The 27,133-nt window shown below is 36.8% G+C and overlaps 1 protein-coding gene across 8 annotated transcripts in view; it reads left to right on the top strand.

Annotated features, from left to right (window-relative positions):
• Positions 1-3,398: 3,398 nt before the first annotated feature.
• Positions 3,399-27,133, top strand: part of LOC117400336 (FH1/FH2 domain-containing protein 3-like) — a 284,731-nt gene continuing 260,996 nt past the window's right edge. For 3 of the 8 annotated variants that reach the window (XM_059022942.1, XM_059022941.1, XM_059022940.1), the window contains exons 1-2: positions 3,399-3,941; positions 17,612-17,718. In XM_059022942.1, coding sequence (XP_058878925.1) covers positions 3,777-3,941; positions 17,612-17,718 — 272 coding nt within the window. In that variant the 5' untranslated portion in view covers positions 3,399-3,776. The remainder of the gene's footprint in view (positions 3,942-17,611; positions 17,719-27,133) is intronic. The other 5 variants (XM_059022945.1, XM_059022944.1, XM_059022943.1 and 2 more) reach the window with 2 other exon arrangements.

Genomic DNA, 27,133 nt, shown 5'->3' with positions numbered 1-27,133 from the left:
ACACTGGAACATCAGCAACTCCCATTGTTCTCTGAAATCATTCTCACTCTGTACAATTGGTAACAGGTCAATTTCCCACATATATTACCTGTGTGCAATGCAATGGCAAATATCACTTCGAATTACTGTTTGTTGGAATAACTGATGATTCTACTGATCTTTGGACATTTCTATTTTGAACCAGGCAATGGGCAATATTCTAAGAGGAATAAAACATTTGTAACATTATGTAACTAGCAAGAAACAAGTTTATAGTGTAGCTAATTTAATATACATGTAGAGTACATGGGGTGTAAGTTGAAAGGTCGTATTGAATGGAATGAGAAGGCTGTTCAGGACAGGTATTTAGGATCTCCAATGAAACTCAAGCAATGATCCAAGCCAGGTAAAGGACGATTCAGAGAACATTTAAAATCATTCAATACTGGAGCAACATAACCCAGAACCACTCAGTAGGATTGCAAACATCATAAATTAATGGAAAGTGTATACACACACACACACACACACACACACACATATATATATATATACACACACACTGTATTTTGGCAGATTCTCCTGGACAGTATTTGGTGTGAATCTCAGGAATAAGAACTGTACATGCCCAGATGAAGGTGTGACTTGGCGTGCAAAAGTAATTGCTTAGGGAACAAGGGAGGATAAATGCACATAAATATCAATGTAACACACACCATTAACATTTTTAGTAGGAAATAAAAGCATTTGTTACTAGGGCATTTCTGGTGATAAATAACTCAAAGTAAGCCTTTTGAAATTAAACTCATAACTTTAAAGTCTATTGTCCCACATTAATGTAATGGTAACACACAAAAATAAAATTAAATAAAATAAAAACCTCTGTATTTTCCAAGTGTGTGTGTGTGACCAGGAAAATATACCTGTTCAGGGAATTATGTGAAAGTGTGCAAAAGAACAAAAAAATACAACAAGGTGGTTGGGAAAGGAAGATATAGGTCACCCCTATATGGGGTCATTCATCCAGCAAGTCAGATTATGTCACCATTGCCTCGACAACCCAGGACATCAACAAAACATACCAGCAATCAATACCCAGCAGGAGCTGCACAGGCTCCTAATGTGGTAGTGAACACTAGGCTCCTAAGTGATAAACTGCAGTGGGATAATGTGTTGTATGGGTGTATTGTATTGTTTGTGTTGTGATGTTTTGGAGACCAACTTGTGGTTCCTGTGGCAACAGTCACAGTGTTTAGACCTCAAGGACATTCTCTATTGTAACTCCACATTTACAAGACAAAGGCTATTACTTTTATTATGAATTGGGATTAGCGTATGCACAGGTTCTGGGGAATGACCTTTACATTAGACATGCGGTTAGGGAGGCAGCTTGAACACCACCATTTTTATTATATCCAATAAGGTAGCTAACATTCCTTTAACAAAACTACACTATCCTTGGGAATAATACTGATGTGGTGCATTTTCTGTCCGTTTGACCTTTTGCTTTTACTAAATATCCTGGGAGCATATCCCTGAATAGATATCCACCATCTCCTCTCAAATATAAGTACGCAAAAAATCTATTGCCTCACAGGCATTTATTGACCATATACATACTCTACTTGGCAATGCTGTAATGATGACCCATTTTATACTATAGTACGGTACCATCCAAAAACATATATCGTTGTATTCTACTGTATTCTAGACCAAATGAAAATAAAGAGAACAACAGGTCTGAGTTGATGTGACAGGACGGCTGAGTGATGATGTCCCCAGAACAGGAAGTTGACACAGAGGCAGACAGGTCACGCATTTTTATTGCAACAAAAATAAATAAAAAGGATATACAAAAACAATGCTCACAGAGCAAAATAAAAGAGTAAACAAAAGCAACTCTCAAACACAATACTGACATACCAGTGGAACAGCTACAGCTGAACAGTGTAGTGTTATTCAGACTGTGAAAAATAATAAAAGAAAGGAAATCAGTCCAACACATTGTTTTGGCCATGTGCTACGCCCAAACTAAGTGCAGTCTCTTCTTTGTTCCTTAGTCTCTCTTCTCTCTGGTTCTACTTGACTGTTCTCTCCAATTCTCTCTCCCAGTTCTGCAGCCTCCTGCATCTAGGCCATGGCCCGGGTGCACCAGCCACCAATCCCAAGCATGCACAGCTTCCTGCTCTTGAGCAACAATTTATCCCTGATTTGTGACAACAAATGTTTCAACCGGGTCCTGCTCGCACTGCAAGCCAAGCTCCTGATTGTTGAAAATTCTCCCATCTCTGAAGTCCCTGAACACCTGCTGCAGTTGAACCTTTGACTGTGGGTCACATAACCTTCCAGAATATGGTTACAGCAGACCCAGGGTCGATATAATATAGAATTAACTTTTTTTAAGTGATAAAATATTAGGTTTGCCACCTCTGAGGTACAAAAAAACAGGACATCCAAACAGAAAGGGGCTGTTAAAAGTTTAAACACTCTTTAGAAATCTAAAAGGTAATATTCACAATATTACTATAGTATTGTGTGTCTATTGCAGTGATTTGGGGTCTTTATCTAACCTGTGCGCAACGTATTGTACTGGCATTAGTGTGAAAGCATAAGATTAAAAAAAAAAGTAGCAGGACAGGTGACAAGTGGCAACCCTATTAATGAGACATTAGTTTTAAATATTACTGGAAGCGTAGCCTGAAAGTGGGTCCTTTTTATAGGCAATAATGAAAAACCTGCTAAATTAACAGTTCCGTTTCTTTCAAGTCATCCATTTACCACTCAAACCAGGCCGCGAGTCGGGCACCAATCTAGTGCCACAGCTGGAAAGGGACACTGCTTGGTCAGCAGCTATTTTACTGCAACCGTTCCCTTTCTAAGTGGCATATTTATTATAAATTCATCAGTTGGGCCTGTATTTTCATGCTGTTATTAAAGTTTTGAAACTGTGAAAAAGGTAGCCTTTAAAGAAGGTAATTACTAGATTGAATGTTCAAGGAGTGACTGCAAGTATTGTCCCGTCCTTTTATATTTTTTTTTAGTGATTCTAATGTGAATTCCATGATTACACTTATTAACTAAATGAAAAAGAAAACTCACATAATAAATTATTCTTTTTGATTCAACGAAGCCCGCACTTGAAATAACTAACACCATCACGTATTCGGAATTAAGGGGGTCAGTAATGATTTTATGTAATAGTACATTAAAACAGCACAATAAACCTTTTCCACTATTACTGTGCATCCAAGTGCAACACCGTTATCTTTCTGCAGAGGATGAAGACGTAGCTTGTGATTTTTCTTTACACCACACCATGTCGCTAGCTTTCTTGCTAAAGAATGCAGCATCATCCTTTAGAAAGTTCCCCAGCCTGTACGTAGGATGCATATATTGAGCTCGCGGCCGATGGTGGGGGGAGCTCTTTTCTCTCGAATTCTAGACGGTCGTATTCCTGGTTTTAGTCTGGCAGCACCTTGCTCCTAGTGTCCTTGGAAATAGCTGTCCTCCCTGGATTAAGGGGTTTACTGTAGAAACGACAGCAAAAAAAAAAAAAAAAAAAAAAAAAACATCCTGGATCTAATGCACCACTATTATTTGGATTTATTTACAGCTACCTATGGGGAAGTGTGTACAAAGTAAATGAACGGATAACTTAATGAGTCGTAACTGAGGCGCATACTGCTGGAACTTTGCAACCTGCTGCTTGCTTTTTGTCGGCGTGCGTAGTCTACAGTGTTGCGGGGGGATCTCTCGCCGGGTTACTTTTGTAATCCACCTCTTTGCATGGATGCATCATGGCTACTTTAGTTTGCAGGGTTCAGTTTTTAGATGATACCGATCCTTTTAACAGCACTAATTTCCCTGAACCAACGAGACCACCTTTATATACATTCAGGGAAGATATTCCTCTCATCAACCAGATTGCTGGAGTCCACAGGCTACTCAAAGCACCTCATAAGGTATAATGATTAAATACTCAGAAAATTGTGAAATATACTTATTAAATAAACATTGATATATAGCTATGTTTTGAAATTAGTTTTTGCACTGCAAAATAAATAATATCCCCGTTTAGATCACATTTGTATGTGTAGGCATTATACTTTGAGGATGTTAAAAATAAAAAAAAAAACAGAGGGATAAGTTACAGTACAGTGTATATATATATATATATGTGTGTGTGTGTGTGTGTGTGTGTGTGTGTGTGTGTGTGTGTGTGTGTGTGTGTAGCAAGGCAATTTCAAATGGCAAGGATGTTAGTTTTGAAGTCACCCTCGTACTACCCTTTTAGTTGCTAACGTCTTATGTTACTATTTTATTTTATGTTGGTACACTGTTTTTATTTTGTTTGTTTGTTTTTTTTGCCATTCTCCTTCATTCTGCTAATGCGTTGTGGGTAGAATGCTTCAAATCGAGACACAACAACCACAGTGTCTTGATGTGTCAGACAACATGTAATATTTAAACAGTGGAGATATGTCCAGGGGATGAGCCAGGTCATTCGTTTAAAAACAACGAGAAGAGGTGTAGGGAAAGGGGCTTGACAGGTTGCAGCTCAGCACTAGTGTTTGATGCGCAAGAAAACTACTGCAGTGTCATGGGACACTAAAACATGATGTACTTGGGTGAAGGCATTTATTCTGTCTAAACACTGAATGACAGCGTACCTACTACTACAACTACAACAACTACTACTACTACTACTAATAATAATAATAATAATAATAATAATAATAATAATAATAATAATAATAATAATAATAATAATAAATAAAGTTATTTGAGATTGGAAAGTTTTTTGTTCGTTAATTAGACACGGATTAGTTAATTATTTATAGTACTGTACAAGACTGCATTGCTGTAAATCAATGGGCAGATCGATGTAATTGCTGAACTGGTATATTGGCATTATCCGCTGAATAATGGTCCTAATTAGAAAGAGATGTTAAAGCCCTTTGGGGATTACCAGTACTAATTTACATAAAAGCTCAATAGAATAGTTTGTAAAGTAAAGTTATAATGTATCAGGTTTGGTTAAACCATGTGTTCTATGTATTTAACTGCACATACAGAGTTTAGAAACGGCAAGTATTATTTACAGCTCAATCAGCAATGATTTCCTTTTTAATAAATCTTAATAGTTCATGTGTACATTAGCCTGTAGGGGAAAGTTTTTTTTTTTTTTTTGTACAGTAGGCTATGTGAACGCAGTCTGTGTTGAACTGGGCCTGCAGTAGAGTTTTGTCTGCAAGCTTGTCAGGACCTGGTTGCTGTCCCAGCGGATTTATGAGTAAGCCAGTTGCACCAAAACTGCTAAAAAATACAGCGCACAACCTCCTCCCCCCCCCCCCCCCCCCCCCCCCCCCCCCCCGGCGTCAACAGATGTATTCTGAAATCCAAATGATTCATTATTACTACTATAGTGTTTCATCTGGCAGTAATATTATTAATAATTAGTCCTATATCTGACTGGTCCCACACTATAGGTTTTCAGATTTGTAGCTGATATTTAACTGTATCAGGATTATTTTATAAAATATTGCCGTCACAGTTTTAAACTCTTCAGTATCGTCTAATGCAGAAAATCCACATTTTGCTTATTATTTATTCTGTATTTATTAATTTTATATGCTCACAATTAAATTACAATTAAATCTATTTTATACTATAATGGGAATATTGTATAATGATAATCTTATTATATTTTACCATTACTATGCTTTTCCAATGCAATACAGGTACTGTACAACATATTTGCCTTGCTTTACCATGGTTACCAAAATTGTAGAAAGGAAACCCTTTGGAGTGAGTGGACACACTGGATTGATTTCATCTTCCTTGTCTGACCTCTTTGACCTTCTGCCTCTTAATCCTCTTAATGTTCACCCATCTCCAGTGAAGTTGTATTCCTTTCTAAGCTCTGGCAATTCTGTGACAATTCTAAGAACCAAAAGTACTTTCAAGAATTCAAGAGTTGGACAGGATAAAAGTCAACTAGAAAGAACTGCTTTCGCTAGCAGTGGGAGGTAAACAGCGAAGGGGTCACTAAGTTTGTGCACTAAAGTTTATTTCTCTTAGGCAGATAGTTTTGTGGCCTGATGACAATGTATTTTTCATACACCTGATTGCCTGAGTTATTGAAGAACACATCTTGGGAATTGTTTGTACGCATCTGATGGAACTTTGGGTTGTCTTTTTTTTTTACAAGGAGTTATTTTAGATATTATGAAAGTTGCTGACACCTAATTTGATGAGCTATTGCAGGTTATATCCTGGGAACCACTTGTATGTTTTTTTAATAAACTATAAGGCCTACGTGCTGATGATGATGGTATTTACAGGATACAGTATCTTGGTGGTTGAATGCATATGGTACTGAAAACTACATTATTTTACTGTTTCTTTGTTTTTGGAAACTGGAAAAAGTTTTGGAAACTGTTAACTAAAGTTATTTTAACTGAAAGCCTGTTAAATGACATTACCTCTATTTCTGACCAATAGGTGAAAAAAATATCACTTTATTGGTAGTCGTGTAGGTATAATTTGCCAGTGTTTTCAGCTTCTCTGTACATTCTCTAGTGTTAAAGATAATTGCTGTAGCATAGTTCCATTTATAAACATGTTGTTAATGTAAACTATTCTGTATTATCATAATGCCCCTTCTCTTTCATCTAAGCTGCTGACGCAGTTGTAATGCTGATCCATGGATCATGCAGATATAAATAGCCTTTGCTCAAACATGGTCTGGGACCTGGGGAATGCTGCTTCCAGTCTGGCAAAGTTTCGTCACTAGAAGAACTAAGAAAACGTACTCAGTGGTCACAATAGTGGTCGCAGTACCTGTCTGCACCACTGTAATATGACAGTTATTATCAAGTTCTGTTTTATTTTTTAAAATGTGCATACACAGATTTGTCTGCAGAAAAGGAATAGAAGCTGCCATTTTACTCATGCGTTATTTGACATTGCATTGGCTTCTTGGCTTTCAGTCTCAAGGATAAGGGAACACTCTCCTGTCAGGTTTCCGTGACCCTTGCATGATGTGCAACGTCAGTCTTACGCCAATTAATGCCCTGCATTTATCTTCTTGATCCACTTACCTGTTCAGAGCAGGTACATAAATGATTTTATGAGATACTGAGTTTGACCGTATTCAGCAATGCAGCAAAGATTTGATTCACGTTGGACTATAATTGTTGCTTCATATATTCTTTATGTAGATTGTTCACAGAAATGTATGCACACATTTTATATTTTCCTGTATAGTTTTACCTAATTTATGATTGAGTGTTTAAAGATGTGGACCATTTGCTGTTCTACAGTACCTGCATTTAATACAGAGAGTTAATAGATATGATATAACATTTACATTTGTAAAGCTGGTACGCTAGCTTCCTTCAGGACACACCGTTTGTCTTTGTTATTTCATTGTTTAATAAAACCCATCTCTTGTACTTTAAGTAATGTACACTCTGTGTTAATCAGCATGGGGAAGGCATTGAGAATTGTTAGTGCACCCATGGGGCTAACATTTTCTTTGTTGTAACTTTACAAGGACCATCTGTGATAGTAAGCTTGAAAAGGGATGAGGTTGTGTGTGGGAGTGAACTTTAAATGGAATAGTTACTGCTAACCCTAACCTGACTCCATAGTCATATAAATAATGCAGTAATATTCAAAGCTCCCCGCAGTCAAATGGGTACTCATTTCATCAAGATTAAACACAACATAGTGGCTATACCCATGTACTGTAGCACATAGATTTTTGTGTTTAGCTTTAACACTGTGATACAAAATATGAATCTTTAGTGAGTTCCTTTAGAACCAAAAAATAGCAGAGTTGTGTTCAAGGGCGTCTTTTAGAAACCGAGACACATTTTATTTAGTTTTGTGAAAATTCTGTGTTAGGAAAGGAACACAATGAATAAACCAACAAATCATTTTAGGAATAGTTTTTATAATGCAAAAGCTGTTTGGTGAAATTAACTTGGTATTCACTATTTTCTGCCAAGCAGTGCTCACCCACTGTGGTTACTCCTCTCCAAATGACAGCTAATAAAGGAACCACTGTTTGTCTTGGGATGAGTAATTTGATAGCAGGCTTGCTGAAGAATATGACTTGTAAGGTATGCATTATCTTGTCAAGGAACTTTAGTGTAGGATACAGTTGGGTTGGTGTTTGCCAAATGATGTGTCTTCACCTTCTGACCCTAGTGGTACAAAGCACTGAAACTAAGTGGTTGACCACTGATCTTTCTGCCCTTGGCTTCTAATTGATATCCCTGTGCCCACTAGCTAGGAACTGTAGTTTTGATTTGCATTGTAATTACCATCTCATTCTGCAATTACTGTATTTATGTTGCTGGTATGAAAACAAAGAAACAAACAAACAAAAAAAAAACATGTTATGTAGATGATAGAAAGGTTACCTTGCAAGGAGCCATTAATATGTGCCTGTAAAACACAGCAAACACTACCATGGACAGATCTGTGATAGAACAAGTTTGTTTGGAAATGTCACCAAATAATATTGCTTGCTCCTACACCATCTTTCTGCATGGATTTCAAGCTTTTAGTTTAGATAAGTGGAGTTATCTAGAACTTTTCTTCATGTAGGTTAAGCCCCTTTCACACTGGCACTTCTACCCGGGTCTGGACCCGGCCTACCCAGGTCACAATCCTGCGTAGTGTGAAACCACGTACCTGGGTTGTACCCGGGTTAACCCGGGTCCCAGTGACCCACCTCAGGATGTGGGTCGACACGCTTTGACCCGGGTTGAGGGAGACAAAATGCATGACGGCCAACGAAATAACAAACAGCCACATCTGCGTGAAGGTTTCACTTCCGCAAGGAATGTTTTTGCTTATTCTGCTTAGCCATATTTTTGTTGTTTGAGACACACCATGAGCCAGATTGCAGCAGAGATGAAGAAACATTTGCTCTAATCAACATTTGGGCAGATGATTCAATCCAAAGAAGCTTGGATGGAAGTGTCAGTAACAAGCTGCTTCCGGGGCATTTATACGCATATTGTTTACTTGCGTCTGTCACCCAGGTCAACCCTGCTTTATCAAAAGCAGTGTGAAGTCGTGTAGCAGACCCGCATGATATCGGGTCCTGACCCAGGTAGGTTCTGATCTGGGTAGATCATGTCAGTGTGAAAGGGACTTTAGATTTTTGATACGATTTTCTTTTTTATTCAGTCGTGGTAAACATTACTCAGGTATGTGTTGAATTGCAAAAATGTAATTATTGCTGTGGTATAACTGGTTCTTTTTTTAAATTATTTTTAATAGTTGGATTGGTATACAGGTGTTCAAAGGTGTTATGACAAAAAAAGAGATATGCAGATTATAATGATTGCAATCATTCTTTTCACTTGGATTAAAGTTAGTGGTTTGAACGGCTTCATGGTCAGTGCACAGCTCATGTTCAGTCCAGGGATGACATATGTGCACAAAATACTGGTTCTGCTGATATACATTTCCATACACTATGAGTAATGGTACCATAGTAGGTGTGTTGTGCTTTGGGGATGACATGCACACTCAGATCAGTGTTTGCCAGCATTATTGAAGCCTTAATCTGATAATGACACAAGAAGAGGCAGATTAATGTATGCTTCCTTAAACTTTAAATTAACTGTTAAATTGGGGAAGGGAAGACATCTAATCTGCATTGATTCCCATCACTGTAGATGATTAAACATAGTAACGTCTGCTTGCTGAGACTCCCAAGATAAGTGAAGGATAAACTAGTCAGTTACCAGGCAGCCACTAGTTGGATTGAGTAGGGTTCTGTCTCCAAAACCCTGAGGTGCGTTGCAATTTACAAATATCAGTTATCAGCTTCTCAGAGAGCAAGCTGTTCTTTTTTTTATTTTTTTATTTTTTTTAATTTAGTCGTCGACAATTTTTTTTACCCCAGTTTTCTCCCCAATTTAGCATGCCCAATTATTATCTGTATCCTCGGCTCACTCGGGAAATGGAGGCTGGAACACGCGTCCTCCGAAACGTGCTCCTGCTAAGCCATCATTTTTCGCACTGCAGATCCACAGCAATGCCACCAGACCTATAGTGCCGGAGGACAACACAGATCTGGCGGCTCCACTGCAGAGACACAGGCGCCCTATCGACCACAGGGGTCGCTGATGCGCGGTGAACCGTGGATTCCCCTGCCGACCTAAGCCCTCCCTACCTAGGCAGCGCTCAGCCAATTGTGCGCCGCCCCCTAGGAACTCCCGGTCACGTTCGGCTGAGACATAGCCTGGATTCGAACCTGCGATCTCCAGGCTATAGGGCACATCCTGCACTCCGTGCGGAGCGCCTTTACTGGATGCGCCACTCGGGAGCCCAGCTGTTCTTTTTTTAACTCTACCTGGTTTTACTGCAAGCACCCCTGACAATCAGTTCTTTAGCAAAACTGTAGCGTGAATTTAGTAGAACAAACTACTGGCTTCCTGACTGTGAGAACCTCTTGTTTTGCACTCAAGGGGATATAATTAAAATAAGCATTTACACGATTTACACTCGTAAAATCCTCTGTTATTCCACAGTGCTTTAGTTAAACCTCACATTAAAATCATAAAACAGTAAGTGCGTGTTTTAGCTTTTAGGAATCAACCAGATCTGAATTGCTAACTAGCATTTGAATTACTGGTTTGTAAAGCGCCTTGAAGGTCAGTTTAGATGTAGGTTTTGTGTTTTAGCACAGTACAGTAAACCAGGGTTTCCCCTGGGTTCTAGATTTTTGTAGTCACTAGTGACTAATCCTTTCTAAAAACATTAGTCAGATATTCAGTAGTCACTACTGGCGCACAGCTCAAGTCTTCAAGGGTGTTATGAATCCTGTTTTTATTTTATACCTTAAATCACTGAATTGACCAAAACAATTATTTAATTTAAAACGTTTTAATAATGCTCTACAGTTTAAATAAATTGGTAATGTACAGCTGTAAAGTTTTAGAACATTAAAATTCAAGAACCAGATTTATTTGCCCTGAAAAGCTACATACAGACACAGAATGCATTATGAATTACTTATACCATGTATGTCTTTTTACAATAAAAAGAAGAAAAAAACAGTGTTAGAATATTATATACAACCCATGGAAACAGAGTTTTCCAATAAGGCTGAAACTTTGTTGCTTGTTTTCTTTTTTGTTATCTGACACGTGTGAGCTTTGTTTGGTCTTTTTTTTCTGGTGTTCCGAATCGAAGTCTTCATTTTATACAACTTGTTGTTCTGTTTGTGCTGTGGCCACACTGAAAAAACGAGTGGATTTTCTTCTGCGACTTTTTACAGTATTGGCTAACAGTTTTGTTTTTTAATTCGCGCGCACAAGTTTACCGCAGTCATGTATTTATATTGATGATAAAGTTATAGAAAAGAAGGCAAAGTTCACTATCTACGCATCTCTACAGCTGGCCTCAATACGAAAACATACTACTGATATTTTTCAATTATTGGTGACTAAAACGTACAGTACTGATGCTAATTAAAAAACAATAAAACGCTTACCTAGTATCAGTGTCATAGATGTCACTGCTTGTTACCACACAAATCACTGATAATGGCAGGGAAATTGGAGAGAGCTTCAGTCGCAAGACATTTCTGGCGTTTTTAATCTTTGATGGTATTTCGCCTTGATCGCCATTTGCTAGTAATGTACTAGTATTGAGCAAACAATCCACATTTCACTGGATTGAAAGCTAAAACTACTCTCACACCAGACGTAACGGCTTGTCAAACTAGACCGCATGACAATACTTTGGTTTCTGATTGGCCATACATTCTGTATTTTGAAATTTAGTACTTAAGTTACAATAAACTTTAATCGGGTCATTGAAAATAATAAAATATCGACTTGCAGGCATTAACGCACACAGGAAATAAAATGAGTTAAAGACTAGGCTTAGTTTTTTAAAATGTCTTTTTTTGTATCCCAGACAAACTGCAGTAACCGCCCAACTGTTTATATTACATTTAAACAACAGGGCTTATTTAAAATGTACATATTTAATATGTAAATTAGCCATGTGTGCACTGAACACTTTCACAACGCGTCAGTCTGGTGTTAGCGATTAAACGCTGATTACGTGACAAAAGTTTGCAATAGATTGGCAAGTGGTACTGAATAAAATGCGTTGTATGCCATTTCAGAATTTTTCTCGAGTACCCCAGTTTGAAAACTGCTAGAGAAACCACATTACCAACAGATACAGTTTAATAGTAGTAGTATTTAAATGCCGTTGTCCTGACTGGTAAATTCTTCCAGCTTCCCCTTTTATTTTGACAATTTCCATATAAAAAATGACATTTTTTTCTTGACATTTTTCATTCTTAGCCACCAAGTAAATATTTTGGACAGTTTTAAAAACAATTGTTGCTTTATTTTTACACGTTGGTGTTGATAATATGATAAACGAGTATATCTGCTTCAGGTTAAACGATGGCCCGTGTTACACAGAACACTACAAATAAAATGTCAAATATACACTATGTATTTTGTTGGTTTTGTGGATTTGCTATGTTTTTAACTTATTTTAATACTGCACATAATTTTATAGTTTAGAAAATGATACTTACCAAAACCATGCTGCACGTGAACTGTATTACATAAGAATTTCCTTTATTCCGATTCCAGTGGTGTTTTCTCAATGCAAGATGTATTGTAGGCATATATACAGTGCCGTATAAAACCACATACACTGTATATATACAATTTGATCATGCTCGTTATAGGCCTACTGGCGAAATGGTCAAGAGACAGTTGGTGCTTAACACATACGGAATAATTTTGGCCCTGAATTTTAGCATTTTTGGTCATTGAAAAGACACATTTCACATATTTTATAACGTTACCGTAGGCTACTTTTTTTTTCTTTTTTTAGGTGATGATGCGTTTTCGTTTCACAAATCTTCTGCAGACAGTATTTTTAAGCACAACTATAATAACCTATATTTCAACAGTCACTGCCGAAGCTTATTACTTAATCTTCCAGAAGTAATGGTCGGGTGTAACGGATACGAGGTTATATTTGCGCCGGGCCATGTTGTTAGCAAACCTGATGTTGTTGTCCATGCTTTACTGTGAAACTGCCTGTGTAACCAGGGTGGGTGTGAGCGCATTCTACTGGACTGGAGAATAAAAGCACGGGAGTTTAATTATGAAAACGCAAGTGTAAACAAACAAGTAAAAAAGATTAGCCTGTCGTCAGACATGTCATGGTAATACAACATACATTCATTTACTGCGTATTGGTATTGATTGCGTCTGGTCAAGGAAGGGGGACACACGAGCGCGTTAAGAGAATTTCAGCGGGACATTGGCGCAATGGCGCTAACACTGCGGATGCAAAGGTTTGAGCAGAACTCTCTGTAGTCGTGAAAGCGCAGCGCCAGGAGCTGAACGCTACAGCAGCACCGAGTACAGCCTCATAAAGCGGTCTGGGTTACCATGGTAACTGATACGCAACATGAAACTGAGGCGCTGAATGGCTGACTGCATTTACGTCGCTTACCACGGGATGAGAACGTTGCACAGTCAATGAATCGATGAGGCCGAGGCGCTGATCTGATCAGCAGCAGTGACTCTATGGTTTAGCGATCCCTTCTTTTAAAGAACGAGACGTTGTGTGTGACTTTAACAAAAGTGTTTTTTTTTATAGTACAAACAGAAACGATCGTCACTAGTGACGATTCCACTTTTTTTTTTTGTCGTCACTTTCAAAAAAGATTCGCAAATTACGAGAGTGACGAGCGACAGCGAAACCCCTGCAGTAAACACTAGTTGGATCTCCTTGTATACAGGGCTGGGAATGAGCAAATGTGATTTATGGATTGTTAAAATCAGACATTGCATCATTTAATATTTGCTACTTAAAATAAATTCCGTAACTGTTACAGATCATATGATGTTTTTTTTTTACACTCTTTAAACATTAAACCACGCAAAAGAGTTGAACATAATTTGACTAGTATTCTAGATCAAAGTTATGGGTGTTTTAATAGTTTTTTTTCACAGTTATGTGGTTGCATTTTAATAAGGTGAAGAGGTGGAACCTTTCTGTTGTGCCCCAATAAAACTTTGTGTACTGCAATTCACGTTTTTATTGTTATAGGGGTTCGATTTGTTTCAATGATTCTGTTTTTGAGGGAATTGTTATAAAAATTACAAAATTGCTTAATAAAAACCTTAAATAATTAATTCCTACTAAATTCCCACTTTCCTTTTGAACAGATGTACACTTACACGTCAGTGTTGTACAGTTACAGTAAATGTGTTTTGTATATCTTGCATCCTATGATAACTTTTATCGTTAGTAGAAAAATGTTTTTTGTAAAGGTGTCACAGATGCCCCCACTGCTGTTTGGAGTGCTGGGTGAGTCATCCAAGCGTGGTTTGAATGCTACGTGCACCAGGTGGGCTTAAACCCCACAGTGATCACTGCATTGGCCTTTGCATTCCTGTAAGGTTACAGCAGCAAAGTCAATCAGTTACAGATAGTTTGCCTCGCTTCAGTGACCACTTCTGCTCAGGTGCCCTATGACTCCAGATAGAGAGTTCCAAGGCTTGGCCCTTTACCTGCAGGAACAGAGGTCACACACTGACATTCAGTCCTCCTGATCCGTAAGTGTTGCAGCAGTGGGACAACATATGAATTGGGCATTTCGAATTGGGTTGACAAATGTGATAAAAATGTATACATTGTTTTTTTTTTTTTTGTGTGTGTTGTGTGGAAATTACTTAAGAGTTGTTAATTTTAGGAGTCATAGCATTAATGGACATGCTAGAGAAATTAGTTAAACATTACTAAATAACCAGCAAAAAGAATAAGATTTTAAGCTTTTAACTTTTTTTTTGGCTTCAGTCATTTATATGAAATCTTCTTTAGTACAATTTTCTTAAGAAATCAAAAAACAGAAGTAAAATAAATAAAAGGAAAAATCCAGTAAACAAGAATAAAATCCCTTTTTAAAAATGTAAGTAGTTATATGTTTTCTTTAATTATATGGTGTTGAATATTTGCGTTTCATAAATTGAATGAGAACTTAAAAAACTGAATTTTTTTGACAACTTCCTTATGCTGATTGATCTGGTTTAATGCCACTTTTCTGTGTTGTTTAGTGCTTTGAACATATGTTTTTGTGAAATGAGTTGCTCTGTGGTTTTGCCATATTAGTCTTACATGTGTACTGTACCATTGGTCTAATTCTGCATATAAAAAGAGAAAACCCTGTTCTGGTTAAAACAATACTCAAACATTGCTATAACTAAGTAAACAAATCTTTATTTTAAAATATAATGACGTCTAGACATACAAACCATATGTTTTGTTCCTGTATTCTTTTTTGTCTGCCACTGTTGCTTTTTAACATATTTTAATTAGTTTGTCGATGAGCATAAAGTAGGCCTGTACTTCACTCAAAAGCCACATGTTTACAGTTGCTAAACAACACCAGATTAGTCTTTTATAGGAAAGGGGGTGGGGCAGTTTTCAATTGACCGTCTCAGAGGCTCTGACTGCTTTTGTACTTTGGCTTAAACCACACTGATGTTGAATGCTTAGCTCAATAGTTCCAGAATAAAACTCACTCTTGTGTAGAAAATTAAAGACACCAGTAAAACCCAGAGCCATTGTGTGACAAAAATGTACATAAAATAAAATAAAATAAAAAAATACTTAATTGTTCTAAACCTTATAAAACACACTATTGTTTATTTTCTAACTTTGCACTTTTGCCACTAGAGCAAAATCTAATTAGCTTTCCTTTGGTACACACATGTCTGTTTATTGGAGTCAGAACATTTTTACCCTTTTCAAACTGCCTTTATAATGCGCGATCATACGTTTCTGTGACTGAAGTACATGGCAATTACTGTATGTGGTTTCAATGCATGTTGATGAATCACACATGATTTATGTAGTGCGGATAACGTTTTTGTAACATACAACAGCAGATATATTCCAGATATAGCATTCTAGAGTTCAGGTCTAGAATGATCCAAGCAGCATAGGATCCAAGCAGCATAGTGCCAGAGATACGTAACTACAGTAAAGGTTTCGAAAGTAAAATACAGTTTGACAAAAGCTTTAATAGAGCCCTAGTTGTAAACAAACAAACCCTTCACTTATCTAGAATTCGTTGAAATATAGGTTTCATAAAGGATTTGTTGCACCTTAACTATTTTAACACTGCCAAACTCTATAGATAGCTAGAAATAAAAACAAACTAGGTTAGATTAATTAAATACACTGCAGCATCTTTTTAGTTGTTACACTGCTGTACTGTGTGATTCTGTCAGTCCAGTTCAGTTATTCGATCAGTCCATTCTATAGGTGTTGTCCATTTAAATGAACCATTTCACTACCACTTACATTACTGAAAGCGCTCTTCATATACAAGTGCTTTTATACACATGTTATTTTACATGAATTTAGCAAAGTGGTAGTTTGGGAGGGAACTCACTTTAACCTTAGATAATCATATAAACATAAAGCATATTTTAAGCGTTTCCAATATCAGATCAAATCGAATAGATAGTATCTTATTTGTCCTTCGATGAACAACACGTCCAGTGATCGGCAAGGAAAGGATTTATATTTTAACTCAATCCATTACGTCCTGTTGTCTGCCAGAGTTCGCGTCCTCCTCCCCAGCCTCCGCCTGCTTTTCTAATGGGGGAGGACATCTATCTTGCCCCACTGCCCATGGCTTCCCTACGGTCAGCCTCTCCACTTATCTGCAAGCTAATTTGTGTGCAGGGGTACCTTGAAAGGCGAGGCCAAAGGCCATAGAATGTAGTGTACAATATGTATAATGTAGTAGTGTTGTCTAGTCTCTGTTTTAATAAATAATCTATCGCATGAGTTTCCTGACTGAATAAATATCATCAGTAGAATTCTTTAGTGGTCACAATAGCGAGATGTAATTTTGTACAGCTATGGCCAAAAGTTTTGCATCACCTAGAATTTTAGGTTTGCGACATAATAAAAAAAAATTAAACTATATGAACATAATTTAGATATTTTATTTAACATCATGTAATCAAAGAAACTACAAAATGATATCGCAAAAGTATACCGGAAGCCATAATAGTAGTACAGTATTTCATGTTAGATTTTGAAATGTCAAATTTTTCTATTTTTGTTAGTTTTCCGTTAAGTATATGGAAAACTACAAAGCAGTATCTAACGCAATATGCTACTGTAACGTTATTCAGCAGGTTTCATTTGACTTTATGAAGCAAAATGTGTTAATTATGTAGGTTGATGCAAAACATTTGGCCATAGCTGTGCATGTGACTTTATCATTGAAATACTACTAGGCATTTTACTTTTGCATGTTACTAAAGAATTTCCTTTAAATGGATACTACCATGCCAAAGTGAACCATTAAAAATACAAAATATAATTATAATATAAAAGCAGCACTTGCAGGTTTGTTCACATTGGCAGGCAGGTATTGTGTCTTGATGTATAAAAGCACTATAGTATCATCCCTAGAAAATTAACAATGGCACTAAAAAGCTCAGTGAATCACTTTAAATAATTGCATTCACAGTTTTCAATTTCTATAAGATCAGTTGACATTTTTTGTGATATGTGGTTGCTTTGGTTTCAGCTTGATGACTGTACTCTGCAGCTGTCTCACAATGGAACCTATTTGGATCTGGAGTCTACACTGGATGAACAGAAGGATGAGCTGGAAGGCTTTCAACAGGAAACTGGGTAAGAAATAGATCATTCTTAATGCAACAACTAAGAAAGTACCTGTATACGGTGTTTACTATATCATAAAAGTGGCATTAATTAAATACTTGGATAATATCCCTTTCGGTCACCATTTTTAATTACATTTTTGGAAATTTTAAAACAGTTTGTGTGACTCTATGGAGTTCAATAAGTTGCCCGGCCAAAAGATTGAAAAAAAAAATATCATGCATTATAAAATACAGCTATGGCCAAAAGTTTTGCATCACCATTTAGAATGAACTCATTTACTTATGGCTTCCGGTAGACTCTTGCAATATCATTTTGTACTTTCTTTGATTACATTATTTTAAATTATGTTAATATATACAGTGCCTATAGAAAGTCTACACCCCTTTGAACTTTTTTCACATTTTGTTGTGTCAGTGCCTCAGAATTTTATGCATTTAAATGAGGATTTTTGACCCACTTATCTACACACCATACTCCACACTGTTAAGGGGAAAAAAGTTTTTATTGAGAAAAAAATTATATATTAAAAATACAAAACTGAAAGATCATAATTGGGAACTAAAATGGCACCATCATATGCTTGCCTTTTTGTGGGATCGGTTGAAAACACATTTTTACAGCAATACAATGGAAACACACCTAAACTATATCTTAGGTACTTTGATGACATCTTTGGAATTACCACCAACTCTAATGGGGATTTAAAACAGTTCATTCAGTCAGTAACAAATTTCCATCCAGCCCTGGATTTCACATGGAACACATCAGAAACGGGCAATAGCATTCCACCATTAATACCACTGTCTACTACAAACCAACTGATTCTCATTCATATCTGCAGTATGACTCCTCACACCCTAAGGCTTGTCATGACTCGATTCCCTATTCACAACTGTTAAGACTCAGACGTATTTGAAGCGACAATCAAGATTTCTTCACCAAAAGCGAGGAAATGTGTTTTTTGAAAATTGTGTGTGTTTTATGAAAATTGTGACTTTCCGGACAAGATCATCACTAAAGCTAAATCCTGCATTTCAAATATAAATATAAAAAATGCTTTATATAATAACAACACACAGATGATAGAATCCCTCTGGTCCTCACTTACCACCCGACCAACAGAAAGACACAGATAATTGTGCAAAGAAACTTTACAATTTTACAACAAGATCTACAGCGCCTATTTTCAAGACTCCCCCCTTGATGTCATATAGAAGAGACAAGAATATAAGAGAATATGTGGTACACAGTGATATTCGTCCTTCCTGGGGAACCTTTGAAAGGCACATATCCATGTAATACACCACGATGTAATACCTGTAAATACATTCATTCTGAAATAGAGATTAAATCTTCATTCAACATTCATGAATATTTTACATGTACCTCTAAAGGAACAGTCTACTGCATTATCAGCAAGGAATGCAACAAATTGTATATTGGGGAAACTAAAAGGCGTTTAGCAGACCGGTTTGTAGAACACTTAAGAAGCATTCGCATTAACACCACTGCATTTCCAATAGCCCGTCACTTCAACAGTGATGATCACACTGCTGAAGACATCACAGTATTTGTGATCAATCAGTGCTATGGAACAAATGTTGCTCGGAAAAACAAAAGGAACGAGAGTTTATCTTCAAACTGGGAACTTTGGAACCTCTTGGAATGAGTATTCTATTCTAATAATCATGACATCATCCACAGAAATTTTGTATAAATACAAGTTTTGAACAACAACAAGTTTACTGCATTGTGTTTACTTTTCTTTTTAAACAGCTGAAGGGCTGTTGCCCAAAACGTCCTGAAAAATATATATATATACTGGCTCTTTGAGCTAAAAAAAAAAAAAAAAAATATATATATATATATATATATATATATATATATATATATATATATATATATATATCAAGAAAACCCACTAATGAAAACCATAACTGCAATAACTGAATTCTGCATACAAAAATGGCCTTGTTGTCCTTTGACTGTTTATTTCTCTTTTTGGGTTCTCTTTTTAATACTGTACATTCTAAGTAGAATTGCTCTTACTTAAATGTAAACAATATGTAACTTGAAAGAAAGATAACCCTTAGATAACTAATATTTTCAGTGCCTTCCCTTTCATATACTGCAAATAGCAGTCTGCAGTTTAAAGAGGAGTTATCTCATATATAAAAATATATAGATATATGAACATAACTTAGATCTTTAAAGAGGAGTTATCTCATATATAAAAATATATAGATATATGAACATAACTTAGATCTTTCATTTAACATCAAGAAAATACAAAAGTCTACCGGAAGGCATAATAGTTTACAGTATTTCTTATTAGATTTCAAAATGTTACATTGTCGCAATGTTAGTTTTACATTTATGGTATATAGTATTTGGCAGGGATAGGGTTAATACTATCCCTGCCAAATACACATGCAGACTGTGGCTGGGACTTAATTGATTAATTAACAATCCATTAAGCCCAGCCACAGGTTTATATAAGGAGTCTCTCCACTTGTGGGAGATGAACCCAGGGCAAAGTGCAGTGCAGTGCAGTGCAGTGCAGTGCAGTGCAGTGCAGAGCAGTGCAGAGCAGTGCAGTGCAGTGCAGTGCAGTGCAGTGCAGAGCAGAGCAGAACCAAACCAAGGACTACAATTATCCTGTTATTTCTCAGACTAAAAGCAAGTAACTACCTCCAGAACCACCAGAGATGATTACCTGCCAGCCCATCATCTACAGCTGTGCCTGCTTACAAGCATAACACTTTAGTACCATTTATTTTGTGAACAGTTTTTATTTTGTTTTCTGAAAATAAATATGCACAATTTCGCTTCTGCCTGATATTTGTACAGCCATTAAAAGCTGCACCACAACGCTGCCTATTCACAGTGGAAAACTACAAAATGGTATGTAATTCAATATGTTAATGTAACATTATTCGGCAGATTTCACTTGACTTTATGAAGCAAAATTCGTTAATTCTATAGGGTGATACAAAACCTTTGGCCACAGCTGTATACAGTCCATGAGGTTATGTCTGCAGTAGTGAGTTGATAACAAATATAGCTGTTGTGAATCTAAACTGCAGTTACTACACAAAGTATGCACTGTTTTTACACACACACACACACACACACACAGGTAAGGGAGTTATGCTTAAAGGGATTGTTAAATCTTCATTGTCTTTAAAAACTACCAAGCTGGTTTTCTACCGCTGGAACATGTGCCTGGACAATGTGAGTATTGTTAAAACAAAAATTGGTTGGAACTCACTAGCCTCTGGGACAAAGTATTAATTTCCTACAACACCCTAAACCCAGTCCCCAGATTAATACTCTGAAACTAATCAAGAAAGTTTTGGCTTTTCAAAAAAGTTGTCCAGTGTGAATAGTGTTTGTTGTACCACTGTATTCATAAAAAGCTGGGGAACATTTTCAAAGCCTTTTACATTAAGATGTAACTTGAACAATTTTATTTATTTATTATTATTTTTTTATATAAAAGGTTAAAACATCCATATCCCAAACTTAAATAAGTAATATAAAGATGATCTGCCTATCTAGTCTTTCTAGCAGTGATGATATAGCTTTTACAATCCAGATGCATTTGCTTCTAACTATTCTAAGAGACTTCAGCCTTTAGGTCTTATAAATGTAAGATGTACTGAGTAATTGCATTGCCTTTGTCTTACAGACCATATAAAAATCAAAATGTGGAAATTCTGAAGCACTGAGTTTTAGGTGGAAAATAAACAGTGATGCCACTGCTGTAAACCAAGCATACAGTCTAGCAATGCCAACTGGCACTGCTTGTCAGAAAAACAACTTGTGATAGTATGTTAATAGCAAATGCCAAAAAGAATATTAAATACATGCATTTATGAATAATACCAGTAATCACATTTTTGCAATTTAGACGTCACATATAGTATTTGTATTGTTATAGCAATTCATACCCCTACAGTATAAGTTTCAGTCCTTTCTGAAGGCAGAAGTGGCCTAGAATGAGCTGGTTTAGTAAACTCTGGTAATGAAAGTATGTTTTTTAATGTATTCTGTTGGCTTAAAAATGTAAGGGTGCTTCCAAAACTGCTTGGCTTAGCTTGGCCTACATACTTTGGTGCCATGAAAAAAAGGCTTTTCTGAAGTTCTAATACAAGTGGTTTCAAGTTCTTAAGGCGGTTTAACATTCTTGTAAATGTGCAAAATGTTTGCATGCATAGAGTGGCTTTTGAGGGAGATGTTTCTGTTTTACAAACTTGAAGAGTTTAAGGTCTTTAATTGAGAAGCTTAATGTTTTTGCAACAGATTGCCCACACCCAAACCATTAAGATCTTCCAAAAAAATAAACTATTAAAAACAGCTTTTATTTATGAGATCTACGTAGGTGTTGACAGCACAGACATATAACTCAAATGTGGCTGATACTACAGTATATACTGGCATGTGATGAATGGCAAATGCATAGATGGTTACTTCCATATGGACATAAATTATATTTTACCAAACCTGAAAAACTACAATTAATGATGTACTGTGCCAATAAGTGTATTGTAGTGTCCTGTTCATTTACTGGTATGCTAATGTGCAAATCAGCAGCATTTTGTGTTTTTATTTCAGTTTTATGTTACAGACTTTTCATATTGACAGCCATGCAGTTTGTGATATACTGTATAGACTAGCTGTAAAGTGTATTTGGAATGATGCAAGTCAACCCTACTTCTGGACAAAAGTATGTCCTGTTGTAGACTTGAAATAAAATCTTCACCTGCATAGATTTAGGAAAATATGTAGCAATATAGAATTTGGTTGACTGTCGTTTACTCCCGCATTTCCTTTACAGGAGCCTTGAATACCAGGCAGGTTCCACTGTTGCTGTTGCCATTGCTGCCGTTCAACCATAGCAACAGTAACCGAGGCCCCTCAACAAGCGACACTTACTCGGCTTGCTCTCTTAGAATCTGTGTGAAAGCCCTTAAAGCACAATTGACTTTATATGGGACCCTGAAAGACACAAGAGAACGATCTGGTGCCACTTGCAATTGTGCTTGCTGTTACCAGCTCTGTGGGAGAGGGGCTGGCTGGCAGAAAAACACTGCTACAGGCTGCAATCCTTCACTCATTTAAAACAAACACAAAAAAATCTCCTAAAGGTGCAGTCCTAGGAAGAAATTGCTATAGTCAAAGCACATTAAACTAAGACAGATCACTGGGAAGTTTAACTGCAAATTAAAGGTCTACATTATGTAGCTGTAGTATTCTATAAAAGATAAAACCATTTTTACCATGTATAGTAATTATTTTGTGCAGCGCCCTGTATAGTTTTTAAAATATTTTAAAAGCTGCTTGCAGGTGCAGTATTTCGTGTAACACATTATGATAGTAACAAAAAGATAATGTGTAAAAAAAAGGGCACCATCCTGCCAAAGAGAGCATGCCTGTTTCTCTCACAGAGTAGCAAAGGGGCATTGTGTCTGGGCTTAATGTTTTTCTGCATCTAAATCTTTGTTTGGGGCTTATGAAGTGACAGTCCACCAGGCATGTTTTCTCATCAAATAAACTGCACATAATTTGCTGTGGGAATAAACTGACTAAAATTTGAAAGGATTATGGGACACTGCATTTTATTAAGAGCTTCTTGTGAGATGTTATATGGTGCTGAGTATGTAATTCCCTTCATTCCTATATGAAGGATTTCCTTACTGTATAAGCACATATAACACAAGTTGTTTTGTCTGTTGATTTAGAAATTGATCTGTGGGTCTAGGGGACTGCATAATAACCTTAATTCTTTTTTTTCTCTCAGCAATCCTGTCCCAAAAGTCCCTTCCCATTGGTTGCCGTCTTTCGGATTTCACTGGGCAGAGATCAGGTTTTAGCTCCTTTTAGTTGTAACTGCATTCAAGTTTAAAATCCTGACCTGAAGCAGAGCTAATTTGTCAATTTTCAGCAGTACAGAGGGCAATAGAAAAGTAAAATAGGAGTCATTCTAAGAGCTTAAGACTAAGTAGCTAAGTGGCTTAGCCCCTGTTTTAAACTTTTTGTATGGGCTGTCATTTTTTATTGCAGACATAGAAAAATACTTTTCAAGGACATGCCGTTGGCACTAAACAAAGAAAGACCATGCTGGTTTGCCCATTGATAATAACGCATGAAGCTTAGGCTTTGCCAAGAGAAGAGCTTGACCTACCTACGGTATCTTAGACTTGAAACAAAAGCCTTGCAACTTTACTGATCCTAATCTTTTTTTGTAAATCATGTTACTGTGTACAGTGAGAGTGGTCTACATCTATTCATGGGCATCACCTTTCTTTCTCTGTCTATGGTTGGTCCAAAATGGCAAACACACACAAGACGATAAATGATCATCTCAAGTTTTCTTTTCAGCTTTTATTCTGTCTGTAGGACATCTATCAGCACCCAAGTTCATGGCCCGTGTACTGGCCCGGTGTGAAGATGGTTTGCCTGTGGTCACAGACTACCAAATAAAACAGTGACACTTGATAACCAATGAGTAAACATGTACAAACCACCTTGAGGAGACAGGCTTAGTAATGAATGTTCACATATGAAACTGTAGGTGTTTTAAGGCTTATTTTTAAACGGTAACAGCTAATGCTTGTGGTGTTGCTTTTACAATGAATACAACCTCCCAAAAGGCACTGAGATGCCTCTTAAACTTGGGACTCTGGAGGGAAAACATATCACATCAGTAAAACGGGCATGTTGAATAAGTGATTATTAGATCAATCAATATTCATCCAACATAATTAAGTTACAAAAGCCTTTGTAAACATTAGTAGCTTCATGAACACTGAATTTCCAAGTGAGAAGCAATGCAGCCATGCCAAACGATTAACAATCCTTACAAAAATGTAAGGCACTCCACAACAGCATACAAATTCCTGGACATCATGTAGTCAATTATTTGGATTTTAAAAGACTTTAAAAACACTTATCCTGTGGGAAATAAGCTTAATATATATATATATATATATATATATATATATATATATATATATATATATATATATATATATATATAATCATTGGAAATCTTTTCTGTAACAATATTGGTCGTCTAAAGTATGCTGTCCAATCAATCCTGGAGGGCCATTCCACTCCAGCTTTAACAGGTACAATTATATAATTAACTACTGCAGGGTCTTGATGGAGGTTTAATTGGTTCAATTAAACAATTTAGAACAGAGTTGGAACAAAGAATAGGGCTGGAACAAAAGCCTTGCAAAGTTGCAAGGCTTTTGTTTCATGTCTAAGATACCATATTATTATTATTATTTATTTCTTAGCAGACGCCCTTATCCAGGGCAACTTACAATTGTTACAAGATATCACATTATTTTTGCATACAATTACCCATTTATACAGTTGGGTTTTTACTGGAGCAATCTAGGTAAAGTACCTTGCTCAAGGGTACAGCAGCAGTGTCCCCTACCAGGGATTGAACCCACGACCCTCCGGTCAAGAGTCCAGAGCCCTAACCACTACTCCACACTGCTGCCCTGCCATAGGTAGGTCGAGCTCTTCTCTTGGCAAAGTGCAAAGAAGAGCAACCAGAATTATCCCGGGTTTAAAAGGCATGAAATGGAGATTAGGTAAAGGGGCATTCAGAACAGAAAATAGGAGGCACTTTTTACACAGAGAATTGTGAGGGTCTGGAACCAACTCCCCAGTAATGTTGTTGAAGCTGACACCCTGGGATCCTTCAAGAAGCTGCCTGATGAGATTCTGGGATCAATAAACTACTAACAATCAAACTAACAAGATGGGCCAAATGGCTTCCTCTCGTTTGTAAACGTTCTTATGTTCTTATGTTCTAAAGACCAGGAGTGGAAGGACCAACTTTGGCCACCCTAGGTTTAAAGGTTTTTTTAAATTACCCCAGAAACTTTTATAGGCGTTCTTGACATTTTTGTAAGGATTACTTTAAGGTCAAAAGTTGTGCTTAACCATTGTGCTCTAGGAAGATTTTTTTTTCTCAATTTTGGCATAGTATTAAAGTTATGTGGCCCAGAGCAACCCAGGAATCTGGCAGTTGAAGTGTTTAAATCAAAGTTGAAGATTATACCCAGGTCGTTTATTGTTTGGTGCAGTATTCAGAATCTTGAGGTGTTCGTTCCATGAAGGATGCTTTTGTTGACTCAACAACTCTCAGTAAATAAAAAAAATCTATGGTAAAAGGCCATTTCTTTGTGTTTAAAATAATCAGTGTGAAAAACATGTGTCAGGTAAAACAGGCAACAAATGCCCCAACCCCATACATTATGGGTGTTTTCCCCCATCAGTCTCAATACTTGTTGATGGGTACTGCTAAAACAAACCTCTGCACTTGGACTGTTGATCTTGAATGTAGGTTTGTTTGTCTCAACAAAAATGCATGGAATGAGAGAGATATCCAGCTAGACTCCAAATTGATAAGCTACAGATTTCTGATGTCTGGCTTCTTTATGCTCCTGAGCAGCTGATCTTTGCAATCAGAGAAACTGTTATATAATTGGATTCTGTGTCAAAAAAAAGGTCCTGTATGGTAAATAATGGTGCTGTTTATACATCTAGAAGTAGTCAACAAGTACTGCCGTGCTAAGAAAAAATGATCATTTGCACTGGCATTACACAGTCTATGCTGCCCCTTATAGAAATGAAATTGCAATATATTGACAAATATAATGGCACAGTATATAATGTAGAGGTTCGCCAACTTAAATCTTAGTCTCTGAATACAAGACTGCAGATGATACTTATTTCTGCAGACCATTCTGATCAGATCACTCCAGACGAGATATCATTTCTGAGTGATCTAAAGAAACTTCCTGAAGTTCCAGCTATGTCTTCCAGAATAAGTTTGTTATTAGCTTAACTCTGGTGTTATGATGTGAGTGTTAAAGTTATGGATGAATTGGTTTTACTTTACTCATGCACTTCCAGACATCTCAAACAAGGTCATCCATGGCAGGGATTACCATGCTAGTCTGTTTGCTGCATGCAAGATACTGTGCAGTATCAGGCTACAGATATTGCACTACATTAGAACCTGCTTGGTGTAAAAACCTGGGGCCGTATTACAGAACAATTTCCTAATTCTGCCAAGAAGAATGGGCAAAAACTGCACCATCCCGCGGTGCTAAGTTGGTAGACACTTATCCAAAATGACTCATGGCTGTTATTGCTGCAAAAGGGGCTTGCTCCAAGTATTGACTCAAGGGGTGTGAAGACTTATGCAATCAAGACTTTTTGGTTTTTTATTTTTAATTAGTTTTTAAATATTTCTATAATTGTTCTTTTATGTTGAAAGTGTAGATGATGTTGTGTAGATTAGTGAAACAAACTCCTACTTTAATGCATTTTGAATTGTATTTTTTGAGCCATATATTTATTTTATATGTTGAAAATATATGGTAAGGAT

Source organism: Acipenser ruthenus, chromosome 4 (assembly GCF_902713425.1).
Source record: "Acipenser ruthenus chromosome 4, fAciRut3.2 maternal haplotype, whole genome shotgun sequence".
Classification (NCBI taxonomy): domain Eukaryota; kingdom Metazoa; phylum Chordata; class Actinopteri; order Acipenseriformes; family Acipenseridae; genus Acipenser; species Acipenser ruthenus.
This window is presented reverse-complemented; position numbering and strand designations above follow the sequence as displayed.